The sequence below is a fragment of the Saccostrea echinata genome, unplaced genomic scaffold, assembly GCF_033153115.1.
Source record: "Saccostrea echinata isolate AGI-Se365-2 ecotype Australia unplaced genomic scaffold, CSIRO_AGI_Sech_v1 ptg000036l, whole genome shotgun sequence".
Classification (NCBI taxonomy): domain Eukaryota; kingdom Metazoa; phylum Mollusca; class Bivalvia; order Ostreida; family Ostreidae; genus Saccostrea; species Saccostrea echinata.
The window spans coordinates 4,013,955-4,027,984 of record NW_026889785.1 but is presented as its reverse complement, the minus strand read 5'-3'; the positions used below and the strand labels follow the sequence as shown (position 1 = coordinate 4,027,984).

The following is a 14,030-nucleotide window of genomic DNA, read 5'->3' as shown; positions in this document are numbered from 1 at the left end:
AGAGACCAGAAGAGGTTATGCGATACTAAGGTGTCCGTCATCCGTCTGTCTGTCTGTAAACAATTTTTCAAAATGCTACTCCTCCTACTGTTTTGGTCTGATTTCATTATAACGTGGCATACAACTAGACTACACTAAAATACATAATTTAGTGCATCGGTTTTTAATTTCGATGAACAGTGTTACCATGGTTACTAAAAATAGAAATTTCTGTGAAATTCCATTAAAATGCTACTCCTTCTACAGTTTGGGTCTCATTTCAATATAACTTGGCACACAAGTACACTATACTAAGATAAATAATTTAGTGCATCGGTTTTTGATTTCAATGAACAATGTTGCCATGGTTACTAAAAATAGAAATTTCTGTGAAATTCCTTTAAAACACTGCTCCTCCTACACTTTTGGTCTGATTTCAATATAACTTGACACACAAGTAGACTACACTAAGATACATAATTTAGTGCATCAGTTTTTGATTTTGACGAACGGTGTTGCCATGGTTACTAAAAATAGAAATTTCTGTGAAATTCCTTTAAAACACTGCTCCTCCTACACTTTTGGTCTGATTTCAATATAACTTGGCACACAAGTAGACTACACTAAGATACATAATTTACTGCATTGGTTTTTGATTTCGACGAACAGTGTTGTCATGGTAACTAAAAATATAAATTTATGTGAAATTTCTTTAAAATGCTACTCCTCCTTCAGTTTTGGTCTGATTTCAATATAACTCGGCACACAAGTAGACTACATTAAGATACATAATATTCTCTTTATTGCTGCATGTTGCAAAGTTTCAAATCCAAGTGCTACTTTTCCTTTGTTATATGTACAGACTAGTAGAGCTACAGTCTCATCAGAGACTTCTGGTTTAAAATTATTATTATGTTATTATAATAAAATTTTGACTATCTTGTTTCATTCAAGCATACGTAAAACTGTTCAGCCGCTGCTCATCTTAAAACATCTAAATTTATTTTCAAAACGTAACCGGATTCTTTAAAAAAAAAAGGGGGGGGGGGAAGAAAAGAATATCTTCCCTAATTTACGCCATAAAATGAACAAACAATTAAACCAATAACCTCTTTCATAAATATTAAAAATCGTAGATAGTTTAATTATTAATTGGAAGGAAATAACAATTCTTCACTAAATCTATTAGTAAAAAAAAAAATTTTAAATCAACAAACTTTAATTACGACAGAAGAAAGAATTTTAGCGAACAGGCTTTGACGGAAGGGACTCATGCGAAAATGTAGTTCGGGCGAACGGACCTTTATTTGTACTGATATGTAAACAGTTTCCCCCCATCCGCCTAATGTACATCATGTGACTAAAACAACGATGCTCTCTGATTGGCAAACTTGTTTCGGCGGAAATACTCGAAGTCGGTTAATTTCCCGCCATTCGACGAGACGCCACTCGACGAGACGCCATAAACATGCAGTCCAAAGCGAAGAGGGCGAAGTTAGATGACAGTGACATTGTTGAAGGTTATGTTGTGGATGTAACAAATCCGACTCAGTCAAAGAAATCGCCTAATGTGAAATATTTCAACTTCACGTTTTAGACAAGCCCCGAACATTACTCGAAAGGAGTTGCTTTCACACCCGAGAAACACCAGTATTTCGTGAATGCGAAAGCAATGAAAAGTCCACTCAAACTAACATGCGTGACTAAAGAAGTCAGTAAGTATTCTTTAAGTAATTAGCAACATTTAAGGACCCCCTTAACGCTGCTCAACGGGGCCCCGTTTACCAAAAGAACTTACAACTTTGCAAATAACTTAATTTGAAAATGGTTTTAATCTTGAAAAAAAATTAAAAAGATATTTTTATCAAAGAATTTAAAACGTAAATCTTTAATTTTCCAACATTTTACAATCGACAAAATTTTGGACCTTCCTCGTAGGTTACTTTGTAAAACGGGCTCCAGGCATTTTTCGGGGGTGGTTTAGATGGAACTTTCTATCGTTAATATAATATTGTCCTACGCACCCTGTTTAACGTTCCGTGTATTAGCAATGTAGCAAATTAAACACGGCCGATAACTCGAACTCAGTGCATTTACTATGATCAAACCAGAGAGTTCCGAATGTCAACATGGCGTGTAAATTTGAAGTGAGAAAAATACGTTAAGAAAATGAGTTGAATTTTCGTCTTTTATATGGATTATTTTTTTTTAGGTTAAAAGGTGGATACAATCTCATAAAAGTTTGTTATGATTGATTCGGTAGTTATTTTCAGTGCAACTCCTTTTCTATTCTCCAAAATCATTTAGAAGAGGATTCGTTCCGATTTGCTACATTGCAGGTATATGGGACATGTTCTAACTGTGGAGAAGGCTTGTCCTGAGACACAGATTATTTTAACTATGGGTTGTGACAAGCATATATAAATATATATATATATATATATATATATATATATATATATATACAGATCTGTGCCAAAAGTGAACAAAATTTTCTCTCTATATATGTTATTGAAAACCGCCTATACTTAATTGCTGCCAAATAGTGAAAAATATTTATTTCAGTACTTAAACCACAAAATGTGCAGTTGTGTTTTTCTGAAAGATTACATATTTAGTTTTTAGATAAAGACAGTTCTTCATTTACATCAGTTCTAAAATTCAAGATCAATGTTGACTATATAATTAATTGTGTGAATATCACTTAAATTTTCATGTTGCACTTAAAATAATATTTTTGAATTCCCAAATTGCGAGTTAAAAATTAGGTAACTCGCAAAAACTTGCGAGTTGAGTTTTTTTGCATTGAAACTGTAGCAAAATTATATAATATGACAGAACACAATACTTTTGATTTAAATCAGTAATTTAGATAAAAGTCGCACTGTAGTTGTATTTTGTGTATTGTACAGTAGTTACTTTTTCCTTAAGTTACATGTATTTAATTTATATAAATTTAACTTGAAAATTGCAAGTAGTCTTATCAAATTGCGAGTTCACTTTGTTGGTACTCGCAATTATTTGCGAGTTGTAACTTTAGGGAGTTTCTAACCCTGTTTATCAATTATACTAATATTAATTTCTTGGATTATCAAGAAATTTCTGCTTTTAAATCTCTCAAGAAATATTGTCATTCCAGTGATTTTACAAAATGTTGTTCTCAATAAAAAATATAGAGAAAAAATATATAATTATCTTCACTTCTGGCACACATCTGTATATATATATATAAAACCACTGACAAATCCTCTTTGGTGGAAACAAAAAAGAGGAAAGGGAGTGGGAGAAACCATCCATCTTTTTAGACTAGAAAATGCAGATTTATCTGAATACATTTTTTTAACATACAGTGGCATATATTCCTTTCTGTGTAGGCCAAGGTAAATAAATATTGTTTCCTATTCCAACCCGAGAAAAAATAGGGTAGGTAGGTAGGGAAAACATTTTATTTTATTTTAATAACATTTTATTAGTTAAAATTCAACTTTGACAATAAACAAAAATGAGAAAAACGAAGAGTTCATTTCTTTTTCCCCAAAGGGCAGCTTTAATAATGGCATTTCTGTTAAATGTGTATAGGATATGCATTTTCTCAAACATGGAAGTGATCGAGATTAGGATTTCTAATAGTGAAAATGGAATTGTTTACGTCCGGAAAGATATCGGGGGATAAATTTTTCAGGGTCGGCTCATATATTTTAGGGTCAATCGGAGAACCGGAAACACACTATTTATTTATCTAGGCCCAGTGATTCATTTTGAAAATGGTTATCATGGGTCCAATGGACCCCTCTTAATGACAGCAATGAGTCCCCTGCCAAAATCAATGCGTCCAAATCCAAGGGGACCGTATATTAGATGTTACAGAGGAAATTCTGGTGAAATAAAAAAAAGTGTATTGCACGAAAGAGCAAATGTTTTATTGTAGCTGTGAGTGATTTATACTTTTACTATCAATTGTCCAAGTAACAGTACATGATTTTGTGTCGTAAAAATAATATATTGTGCACTTTGGTTCTATTTTTAGATCGTACATACGATCTCACACATTGTATCAGTCATAAAATGCACAGAAGCAGAAAGAGGTAAAAAAAAAAAAATTAAGAAGAAATGACAAATAGTCAGAAATAAAAATGATTAAATTTTATACTTCTTAGCTTGTAAGGAAAAAATGAAAAGAAAAAAAAAACAATGATACAGGTTACAGCTTAAATACGAAGGTACAAATGTATAGTATTCGCTTCAGAAACGTTCCACTGTATAGACATAATCAGTGATAATCGAACTATGCTATCTAACTTTCAAATATTTTCTGACAATTGCTTTTAACTTGAGTTGTGAAATCTGACCAGTTGTTGGCAACCTTGTAGACCTACCTGTTAAAATCGTTCATGCATATCGTTTAGCACGTGGATATGATGCAATCGGTCAAGTTTTAAATCAGATTATACCGAAATAATTTAAAATAGTACATGTCCTTCTATAAATTTATTGCGTCCATTGGGATGCACATTTATTGAAATAATGCGTCCTGGGCAAAATTTGTGCGTAATTTATGCAGGACGCACATCAAAATGAATCACTGTAGGCCTAATGTATACTTTTGTAAAGGCAAAGACTAGGAAATTGGGGAAAGGTTTAGAGTAGGTGCAAGAAGGTAGCTCTTCCTCTTGGTAAAGATGAGGGCACCTCACAAAAAAATTTCCATGATTTTAATTAAAAAAAATAAAAGGATATTTTGGGGAATTTCCTATAATATATATAGGATATCCCACAATTTGTAGTTGGATATGATTTTTATCTGACAAGTTGTGTGTTTTTAGGCTCTGGAATATAAAAAGCACAGAGTCATTGGATAAAAATCATGTCCAACAACAAATCATGGGAGATTCTTTTTATCCTATGTTTTATACATCACTATTGATCTTTTACACGGTCTTTATATACGACTCCACTTTATTTTACTTCATCGCTCACGCAAAACCCATTCAGGCATTGTGACATCACAGCAGTGGGTAAAAGAGTAATATCCACAGGATAAAGGGGCAAACATAGAATAAATATTAATATAATTGCTACTCATTGTATTCCATACAATTCAACCGTGTGAACAAGAGGCCCATGGGCCACAATGCTCATCTGACTAACTTTGGCCTGCTGTTCTTCATCTGATTTCCTGCCTTGTAATACCTATTGTGGCGCCACCCTACCCCCAGGAGTCATGATTCAATAATTTAGAATCTACACTACCCCCAGGATGCTTCCACTTAAGTTTCAGCTTTTCTTGCCCAGTGGTTCTGAAGAAGATTTTTAAAGATTTTTCCTATGTATTTTAATGTAAAATTTAGATTCCCTAATGTGGCCCCACCTTACCTGCAGTGGTCATGATTTAAACAATTAAGAATCTACACTACCCCAAGATGCTTCCGTATAGTTTTCAGCTTTTCTGGCTAAGTGGTTCTTGAGAAGAAGATTTTAAAGATATTTTCTACATATTTAAATGTAAAGCTTGGACTATCTATTGTGGCCCCACCCTACCCCTGGCGGTCATGATTTGAACAATTAAGAATCTATACTACCCCATGATGCTTCTACATAAGTTTCAGCTTTCCTGGCAGAGTGGTTTTTTTGAGAAGATTTTTAAAGGTATTTTCTGCATATTTCAATGTAAAAGTTGGATTCCCTATTGTGGCTCTAACCTACCCTACGGGTCATGATTTGAACAATTAAGAATCTACACTACCCAAGTATGCTTCCACGTAACTTTCAGATTTTCTGCCCCAATGGTTTTTGAGAGAAAGATTTTTAAAGATATTTTCTGCAACATATTTCAATGTAAGACTAAGATTCCGTATTGTGGCCCCACCCTTCCCCCGGAGGTCATGATTTGAATAATTTAGAATCTACACTACCCCAGGATGCTTGCACATAAGTTTGAACTTTCCTGGCCCAGTGGTTCTTCATCACAAAATTTTTAAAGATATTTTCTACACATTTTAATGTAAAAGTTGGATTCCCTATTGTGGCCCTACCCTACTTTTGGGGGTCATAATTTGAACAATTTAGAATTTACACTACCCCAGGATGCTTCCACTTAAGTTTCACCTTTTCTAGCCTAGTGGTTCTTGAGAACATTTTTTTAAAGACCCCACCCTATTTCTGTCTTTTCTTGATTATCTCCCCTTGGAAGGAGGCTTGGACCTTTATTTTAACAATTAAAACTCCCCTTTACCAAAGGATGTACAAATTGGTTAAAATTGACCAAGCGGTTCTGGAGAAGAAGTTCAAAATATGAAAAGTTTACAGAAGTATCCATGGATCGACAACGGGTGATCAGAAAAGCTCACTTGAGCTTTCAGCTCAGGTCAGCTAATAATACACAGAATTTGAACTAAAACCCGCAACTTTCAAGGAAGCATTTCATCCACACAATTCTCAATCTTCAAAATGTTTTAGAGAAAGAAAACTATGAAAATGAAACTGTATACTGTGGTTTCATCAATATTCATTGAGCACCAATTTTCAACGATTTCGTTGTTGGGCAGATCCATGAAATTAAATGTTCATTGATTTACAAGAAATGTTATTCATTTGTATAGGCAATGCTTTTGTCCACAAAATTACGTATCCTTGAAAACGTCTGTTTTACAAAACACACGAAAATTGATGCCGACAAAAATTGATGAAACCACAGTATCATGGTAGATCCAAACCACAATAAACTTCCTGAAAATGTCTCATAAAATCCTTGCCATGTGGTCGATAATATCCTCAAGAGTTTGTTGCCCACAGGCAAAATTACTCACATTTGAGAGAACGCTGGGTTGTTATTTGCAACCCTGTTGACCTTTGACTTGCTTTACAAATAGGCACCTGATCCCATGTTTTGAATTTCCGTGAGTTTGTGTTTATGCCCTGTTCACAAAATTGTATTGTTTGTTGTTTTTACGAGATCTATCACTGTTCATTCCTTACAACTTTTTTTAAATTTTTTATTCATAGTGTAGAAATACAGCATATTCTTGATATTTAAGAGGTCAGTCTATGTATTTTACCATGTGCACTGTTTATCTTAAAACATTATGAAAATACCCTGTGTTACAATTCACTTGACCTTGATCTTTGACCCACTTTGCAAAAAATACCCTAGCAGGTTTAGTTTAACTTGCAACTTTTGAATTTTGAGAGGCAGGGTTTTGATAATTAGCATTTATACATGATGAGCTTATGATACTATACTTTGTATGATATTTAGTTACTACACAAACTTGTACAGTCAAACCTTGTTATCTTGAACTCCATGGGGCCAAGGAAAAACTTTGAGATATCAGAGGATTCCACAATGGAACATGTTGACTGACAATTGCAGTAAAGACAAACTGAAATCTTTTGGAGGATTGTTGTAAACTTTTAGTAATAAAATGATTAAATAGTTATTTATAATTATTTCAGTTCATTTGAGGGTTGGGGAACCATATTTTCCTTGATTATCAAATTCTCTTGCAATCTTGTACTATCCATAGGTGCTTTTTTTTTCCTTTGCAGGCAAACATATGAACTATTGTGTTCGTGTTCCTTGGAACACTCATGCTAGTGTTTCTTGAAACACTAGTGTTTTTTTTTTTTTTTTAAACTTTCCAAAAACATTTCAAATAATCAATTATAATTCTTATACTGATCATGGACATCTAGAATAAGTTTCACATTTCACATAAGACAAAATTTATAGACAAAATACCTAATCTTCTTCTTCAACCATATAATAATTTTATATATTAGATTTTTACTCCTTGAATAAAAATGTGTAGGCTTCAATCTTTTTGCCTTTAAGGAATATACGCCACTAACATAGCAGCTGATTTGTGCTCCTCTTCCATTACAATTTAATTAAAATTTTTATTAAAACACTCCATGTCCCAAATAACTTCTAATTTAAAAATGGTGTTCAAAATGTCCACCAATATACATGTATAATATTTATAGTCCACATGTATTTTGCTAACAAAGTGAATTTTGCTTACAAAGTGTATGTAAAGCTTTGGCATTCAAAACTAACTAACACAAATGGGAAGGTCAAAAAGTTGAGTCATGATTTTTACTCCGACATCACAAACAAACATTTGCAAGAGCTGTGTTGTATGCAAGGTTCAAAATTCACACTTGCATTGAAGAAAAACAGTTGTTTTTACCGGAAAAAATGATACAGGGATTTTAAAATGTTAATCATATTTGAAGACAAGGCAGGCAGTTAAAAAATGTAAATATAAGCATTATTTTTTTTTCTTTTTTGAAAGATGATGTCTCAGAAGTGTAACAGTGTGTACAAACAAATTTTCATAATACTCTAAATTCCTCTAATGCATCTTACTCAAATTGTTCGCACACACCGTTCACTTGTCAGACTTAAATCATTCAATGCTTATTAAAATAACACATTTAAGACGAAGCAAAGGCAAAACTTTATTGTATTTGTTTCTTCATCTTCAGGTTTTACATCATCCTCAGGGTATGATGTTAAATGCAATCGAAACACGACCCTTGTACCAACCAAGTTGGACTTCATGTTTCGACCGAACCTCAAACCATGCAAGGAGATGCAAATTAAAGATATCATAGACTCCGGTCCAGCTGAGTCATTTGTAAGTACATATATCATGTAAATAGAAATGAACCTAAAAACAAAATGCTTGAACTCTCAGAATATTTTATTTTGAACTTTCTACTTTAGGTTACAGTTACTGCTAAAGTTTTTCACATGCAAGAACCAGAAACCAAGACAACAAGATATGGAAAATCCATTTCCCTTACAACAGCGACAATTGCAGACCAGACTTCAAAAATTAACTTGGCTTTGTGGGATGACGATGGGAAGAAAATCTCACTAGGAAAATCATACAAATTATTAATGTTAACTGTGAAACAATTTGAAAATGTCAAGTCTCTTTCCATGACCTCAGCTTCATCAGTTTGTGAAGTAGATGACATAGGTCACATTAATATTGATCTCGATCAGGCACCTCAGATCCCTGTCACAATTAAGGGAATTTCAACAACGGTATCAGTTGTTCCCAAGCACTTCTGCCTTCACTGTAGTACTCCTATCACAATAACTGATACTGCAAGATCAATTGTTTGTTGTCACAAATGTTCTCAAAAAATGTTGCAAAGAAATTTAAAAACTACCCTTACACTGAAAATTAATGTGCAAGATGTATTCATTACAGCTTACAATGATGTTGTTGTGAATATGTTAAAAAACAAAGGTAAAGAACACCTGTTGAATGACATAGAGCAAATTGAAATGCTCCTACTTGAAAACCCGGTTGAGGTGGTCCATGTCAATGGCCTTGCAAAAGTCATCACGCTTGCTTGATTTGGCACAGATAAACTTAAATGTGATAGCTAATGGCTCCTAGTGTGTTAATCTATTAACACATAGTTAGTATATGTGTATGATGAAAGTTCATCAAGTGTAATTCTTACTTTTTTTTATACATCACCCATATAAGAACAATATATTAGGGTATGACAATTGTCCGTCTATCAGCTTTTTATTGTCCATATAACTTTAAAAATGAGAGCCTTAGATTCATTTTTGGTAGAAAGTGAGTTGAATCACTGTTACATATAAAGCATTACTCATGTTTTTTGATTTGAACAAATTATGTAACTTGGTATACAACTAAACAAAACAAATAATCATAACTTTTTATTGGTGTTGCCATTGCTACTTAGATTCAAAAACACTGCAGTCTAGATATATAATGACTTTGTCAGGAGTGTGACATTCTACTTCAGAATAAGAAATTACTACAGAATTCTGAAAATTCTTTCAACAGTACAAAAATGCTTCATTAAAGGCATGATGCTTTACAGTAGTATTCTGACCTTTCCTTTGACCTTGCATTTCTGAAATTTGAGACAACCTACATTCTAGATATTTTCTAACCTGACCTTGCCAATAAACTTTTACTTTACAATTTTTTAGTTTCGGTTTAATTTTTTTGTGAATAAAACTCAGTTTAAAGAAACTATTCTACATATTTTCATCAAAACTTTGTATATTAAAAATTTCGATGTTGCATTACTTGTGAAGCCTATGTGGGGCATTCATATCCTATGGACATATTTCTGGTTGATTTCTATAAGCTAATAAGCCTCAACAATAAACAACTGTATGTATTAGAAATTAATTGGGGAGATCTACAATTTTTCAACCAGAAATTTTCACAATCACTAATTTGAAAAATTGGGGGGGGGGGGGGGGGGTGATGATATAATTTACATTATCATTGAAATGAAATGATAAGATATTATAGATTAAAAGTTTTCTAGAGATATATTCCATTGTATTTTGTTTTTACCAAGGTAAATTTATGTAATTTAAAGTTTGTCATACTCCTGACAAGTTTGACTACTACATGTATTTGATTTGCTTTTTATTCAGATGAACAATTTGTATCAAACTTTGCATGATCATTGTTACTTTCTTGCTCATTTCAAAGTATTAACCTTTCACGATATAACATGTTCTTGATTTTTTTTTTTTTTTGTGAATTGCTGAGTAAAGACATCATTGGTATCTTTATACCAAGATTAACGTGACTTTGTCACATGTACACTCTTCTGTTTATGAAGAACAATATCTGACAGGTGTATCATGTGCTGTGGCACTTCACTGTATTGTTTGACAATTGTAATATCTTCCAAGACCTCATAAAAACACCTTATAGATGAAAGGCATCATGAGTTAAGGTGCACTATTCTTTATGTCGTTATGTTCAGTAATGGATGGTAATTCATGTGCTTTGGCAGTTCACAAATTGTTGCATGTTATCAATTTTTTTATACTTGGAAAAAAAACCCAGTTTTATACATGTGTAAAGGTAAACTATTCTTTAAATCATTCTGTTATGCGCATGAGAAAATAGTCTCTGTCAATTATGAATGGTGCATATTATCATTATATTGTTAAAGTGAGCAATATTGAAGTTGTTGGTTATGAAAATCATTTGTTATTGTATTGTGAAGGTTACACAATGAATAATGTGTTGAAATCAAAAATTTCAGATGACATGAAAGTCATTTTTTTTAAATGTATTGTTCACCAAATACTTTGTACTAAGTATACAAAATGTCAAACCTGCGTAAACTCTTCTATCAGCTTGTAGACATGTTTATCTCAGAAACATTACATATTGGATAAATATACTTTCAACTTTAATAGTGTTTTTCATTTAAATGGTAATTATATAAATGTGTATTCAACATCATTATGTGGAAAATTGTCATATGTTTTACTAAACAAATCATGGCATGTCACTTATATATTACAGAAAGTATATCATTATGTGATGAAGTGAATAAAACGTCAAAATATTGTCACAAACTTCAATAAAGTAAATACATGCATAAACAAAACACTTCTGTTTTTTTGTTTGTTTTTTTTTTGTTCTAAATGCATTGGTGAGTTGCACACAAATGACTTTTTGTAACTCAAATACAAAAACAAATTTCCCTCTTATTTGATAAAACTTCCTCCCCTACAAAACAGTTGTATATACAGCCAAACCTCATTATCTTGAACTCAATGGGACCGAGAAAAAAGTTCAAGATACTCAAATTCAACATATCGAGATTAAAATACTTAATAAGTGTTTGGGACTGACTAATCAATTCAACATATCCATGGTATTCAAGATTTCACTGATTCTGATCATCCCATTTCTCTTGCTCTTGGGCAACAAACCTTCGTCCATCACTTACTCTGGATCCTCTATATTGTTGTATTATACTCAGGTGACCATTAAGGCCCATGGGCCTCTTGTTTAAAGAAGCTGTATATATAATAACAACAATAAAAATGTAATTATGAGAACGGAATATTTTTTATTTAGGTATATCATTTATATAATTAGACACTAAACGATCGTTTGCATGCGTATTTAAATCATTAAAGTCATGTACAATGTCATTCATAGAACGTCCTTTAATTCTCTGTAAGATGAAATAGATACAATATTGTCCACACAAGGAAGATTTCTCGGACTGGATTCTGGAATCGATATATTTATATCTCGGTCCATTGAATATTAAAATACTTTGAAATCTCCTATGATAATGTTCCGGGGGATTTCCGAGGGAATCAAAGAACTCTATAGATCCTTTTGAGGGAAAATGAAAAACAACCCAATGTAAACCTTTTCCCCCGCATTCGTCTGTATTCACGATCCAAAATTGGTGCTTTTTTGCAACAGCAGGCAGGTCGTCGGCGCATAAGACTTGAACGTCGTATGATGATAAATTATGTTTCAATTCGTAGTTGTTCATTTGAATATAATGCTCCTAGACTGATCAATGTGGAGAACCTGTGGGAATTTTCCGTATAATATTAAAGTCACACTCTCGGGAAGGGGTAATGCGAATTTTAGTTCTAAGCGACAATGACCTTTCCGCTTCGTATTAAAGTCGATGTAGGGATTAATGTTTAAGACATATAAAACATTTCCAATGGGATATTCCCCTCGCTCTACACTAACGTGCTCTCTACCTTGAAGAAGGGTTTGGTAAGCTTCCAAGTATGCACCTGAGTCGTAATTCGGTTGTATAGGTTTAGAGGGAAGTGATTGCCCGTCAACGTAGAAAGCTACAAAGTTACAATTAAAATGTTGAAAGTTATAAGGAGATTTCTTATAATCTTCGTTAAAGGCGCTACTGGACACCATTCCCAGAATGAGCGTAGACGGAACTTCTCCTTGAAATACGTCGTCTATGGTCAAACTGAATTCTCCCTTAGCGATGGAAGCAATTTTTAAATTAGAAAACAAGTAGGGATACACGGCAGGGGACTTTTCCAACATTTTCACATGCGCCATGATAAGGGCGGGATTAGGTCGCTGAATGCAGAGTTTAAAACTGGCATCGATAATTTGTATTTTGTAATCTTTACCCTCAGCTGACTTTAATCTAAATGAATCCTTACTTGGCCATAGTTTTAGGGAAAGTGCGACCCCGTTCAAAACAAACGATCTTGTTGAAAAATATCAACGTGTAAGGGACCTTCCAAGTCCACAATTTTTCCACCTTTGGAAAACTGATATCTTTGAAATAAACCGATGTTTATCCCTTTGATCGGGTCCGTATCGTCGGGATCAGAGGTGTCTTTAAAGTAGAGCTGAGACTGACGCACTTCGTAGTTTTCGGAGGATGTAGATAGTAAGGTATCGATGTAGGCCTTGTAGGGATAATTGGTTCCCAGCTGTGACACTGGAGTCTGCTGTAGACTAGTGTCCACTTGAGAAAAAATGCTGTGTAGAGGTAAGTTAGTCAAACCAACGGCATTTTCTTCAGTGATGGGGGTGTTCAGCGGGCTTAGTATTCTTAGGTTAACTTTTAAGCGACTGTTCTGAAGGTCCATGTATCCGGTGGAGAGAAGAGGAATGTTGAATTCCAAAGCAGAATACTCAGAAATTTGATTGATAGGTCTAAACTCTACCCATTCTCTTGTAAGTATGGTCGTGTCCGTCGGCGGAGGTTCAAAGATGGAGAGTTGGTTTAGATGGTTTTCGTTCATGATTAATCGTCGAATTGCGTGCTCAGCTTTGGCTTCTTGCTTTTAGGTTTAGAGTTTGCAGGTTTTCCCGGTGGACGATACATTTGTCGCTTTCTTATAGTTTTTCGCTTTTTCGGTGAGGAGTTGTCGTTTTCACGTTCCAGTTCCGATTTAGCCATTTCGATTGCCTGAGCTACTGGGGTCACTAATTTCACGGAGGGGTGATGGTCCCTGGAAGGAGTTTCATTTCGGTGTTGCGAGCCGCTACCCACAATGCACCTCCCTTTATAATCCGGACGAACCCTACCAGCGGAAATGTCTTCAAAATGCTTTATCCATTTATTAAAATCGGGAACATAAGGAACCAATTGCATTTTATCATAGTCGTACACCTCTACTGAGCCCATGGTTTCTTTTTTCCGCAAACACAAGACACACGCAAACGATTCAATACTGGTAGCAATAGGTCTTAACTGTTCGTTTCTTATAAAAACTCTGA

General features: G+C 33.8%; 1 protein-coding gene and 1 long non-coding RNA gene across 2 annotated transcripts in view; one reads left to right on the top strand and one right to left on the bottom strand.

Annotated features, from left to right (window-relative positions):
* Positions 1–3,259, top strand: part of LOC133200049 (uncharacterized) — a 127,492-nt gene extending 124,233 nt beyond the window's left edge. The window contains exon 3 of the long non-coding RNA XR_009722875.1: positions 3,249–3,259. This is a non-coding gene — a long non-coding RNA (uncharacterized LOC133200049). The remainder of the gene's footprint in view (positions 1–3,248) is intronic.
* A 9,046-nt stretch (positions 3,260–12,305) lies between these two features.
* Positions 12,306–12,854, bottom strand: LOC133199902 (uncharacterized protein F54H12.2-like). The gene has a single exon (XM_061335707.1). The coding sequence runs from the start codon at positions 12,852–12,854 to the stop codon at positions 12,306–12,308; it is 549 nt and encodes a 182-aa protein (XP_061191691.1).
* Positions 12,855–14,030: the final 1,176 nt, after the last annotated feature.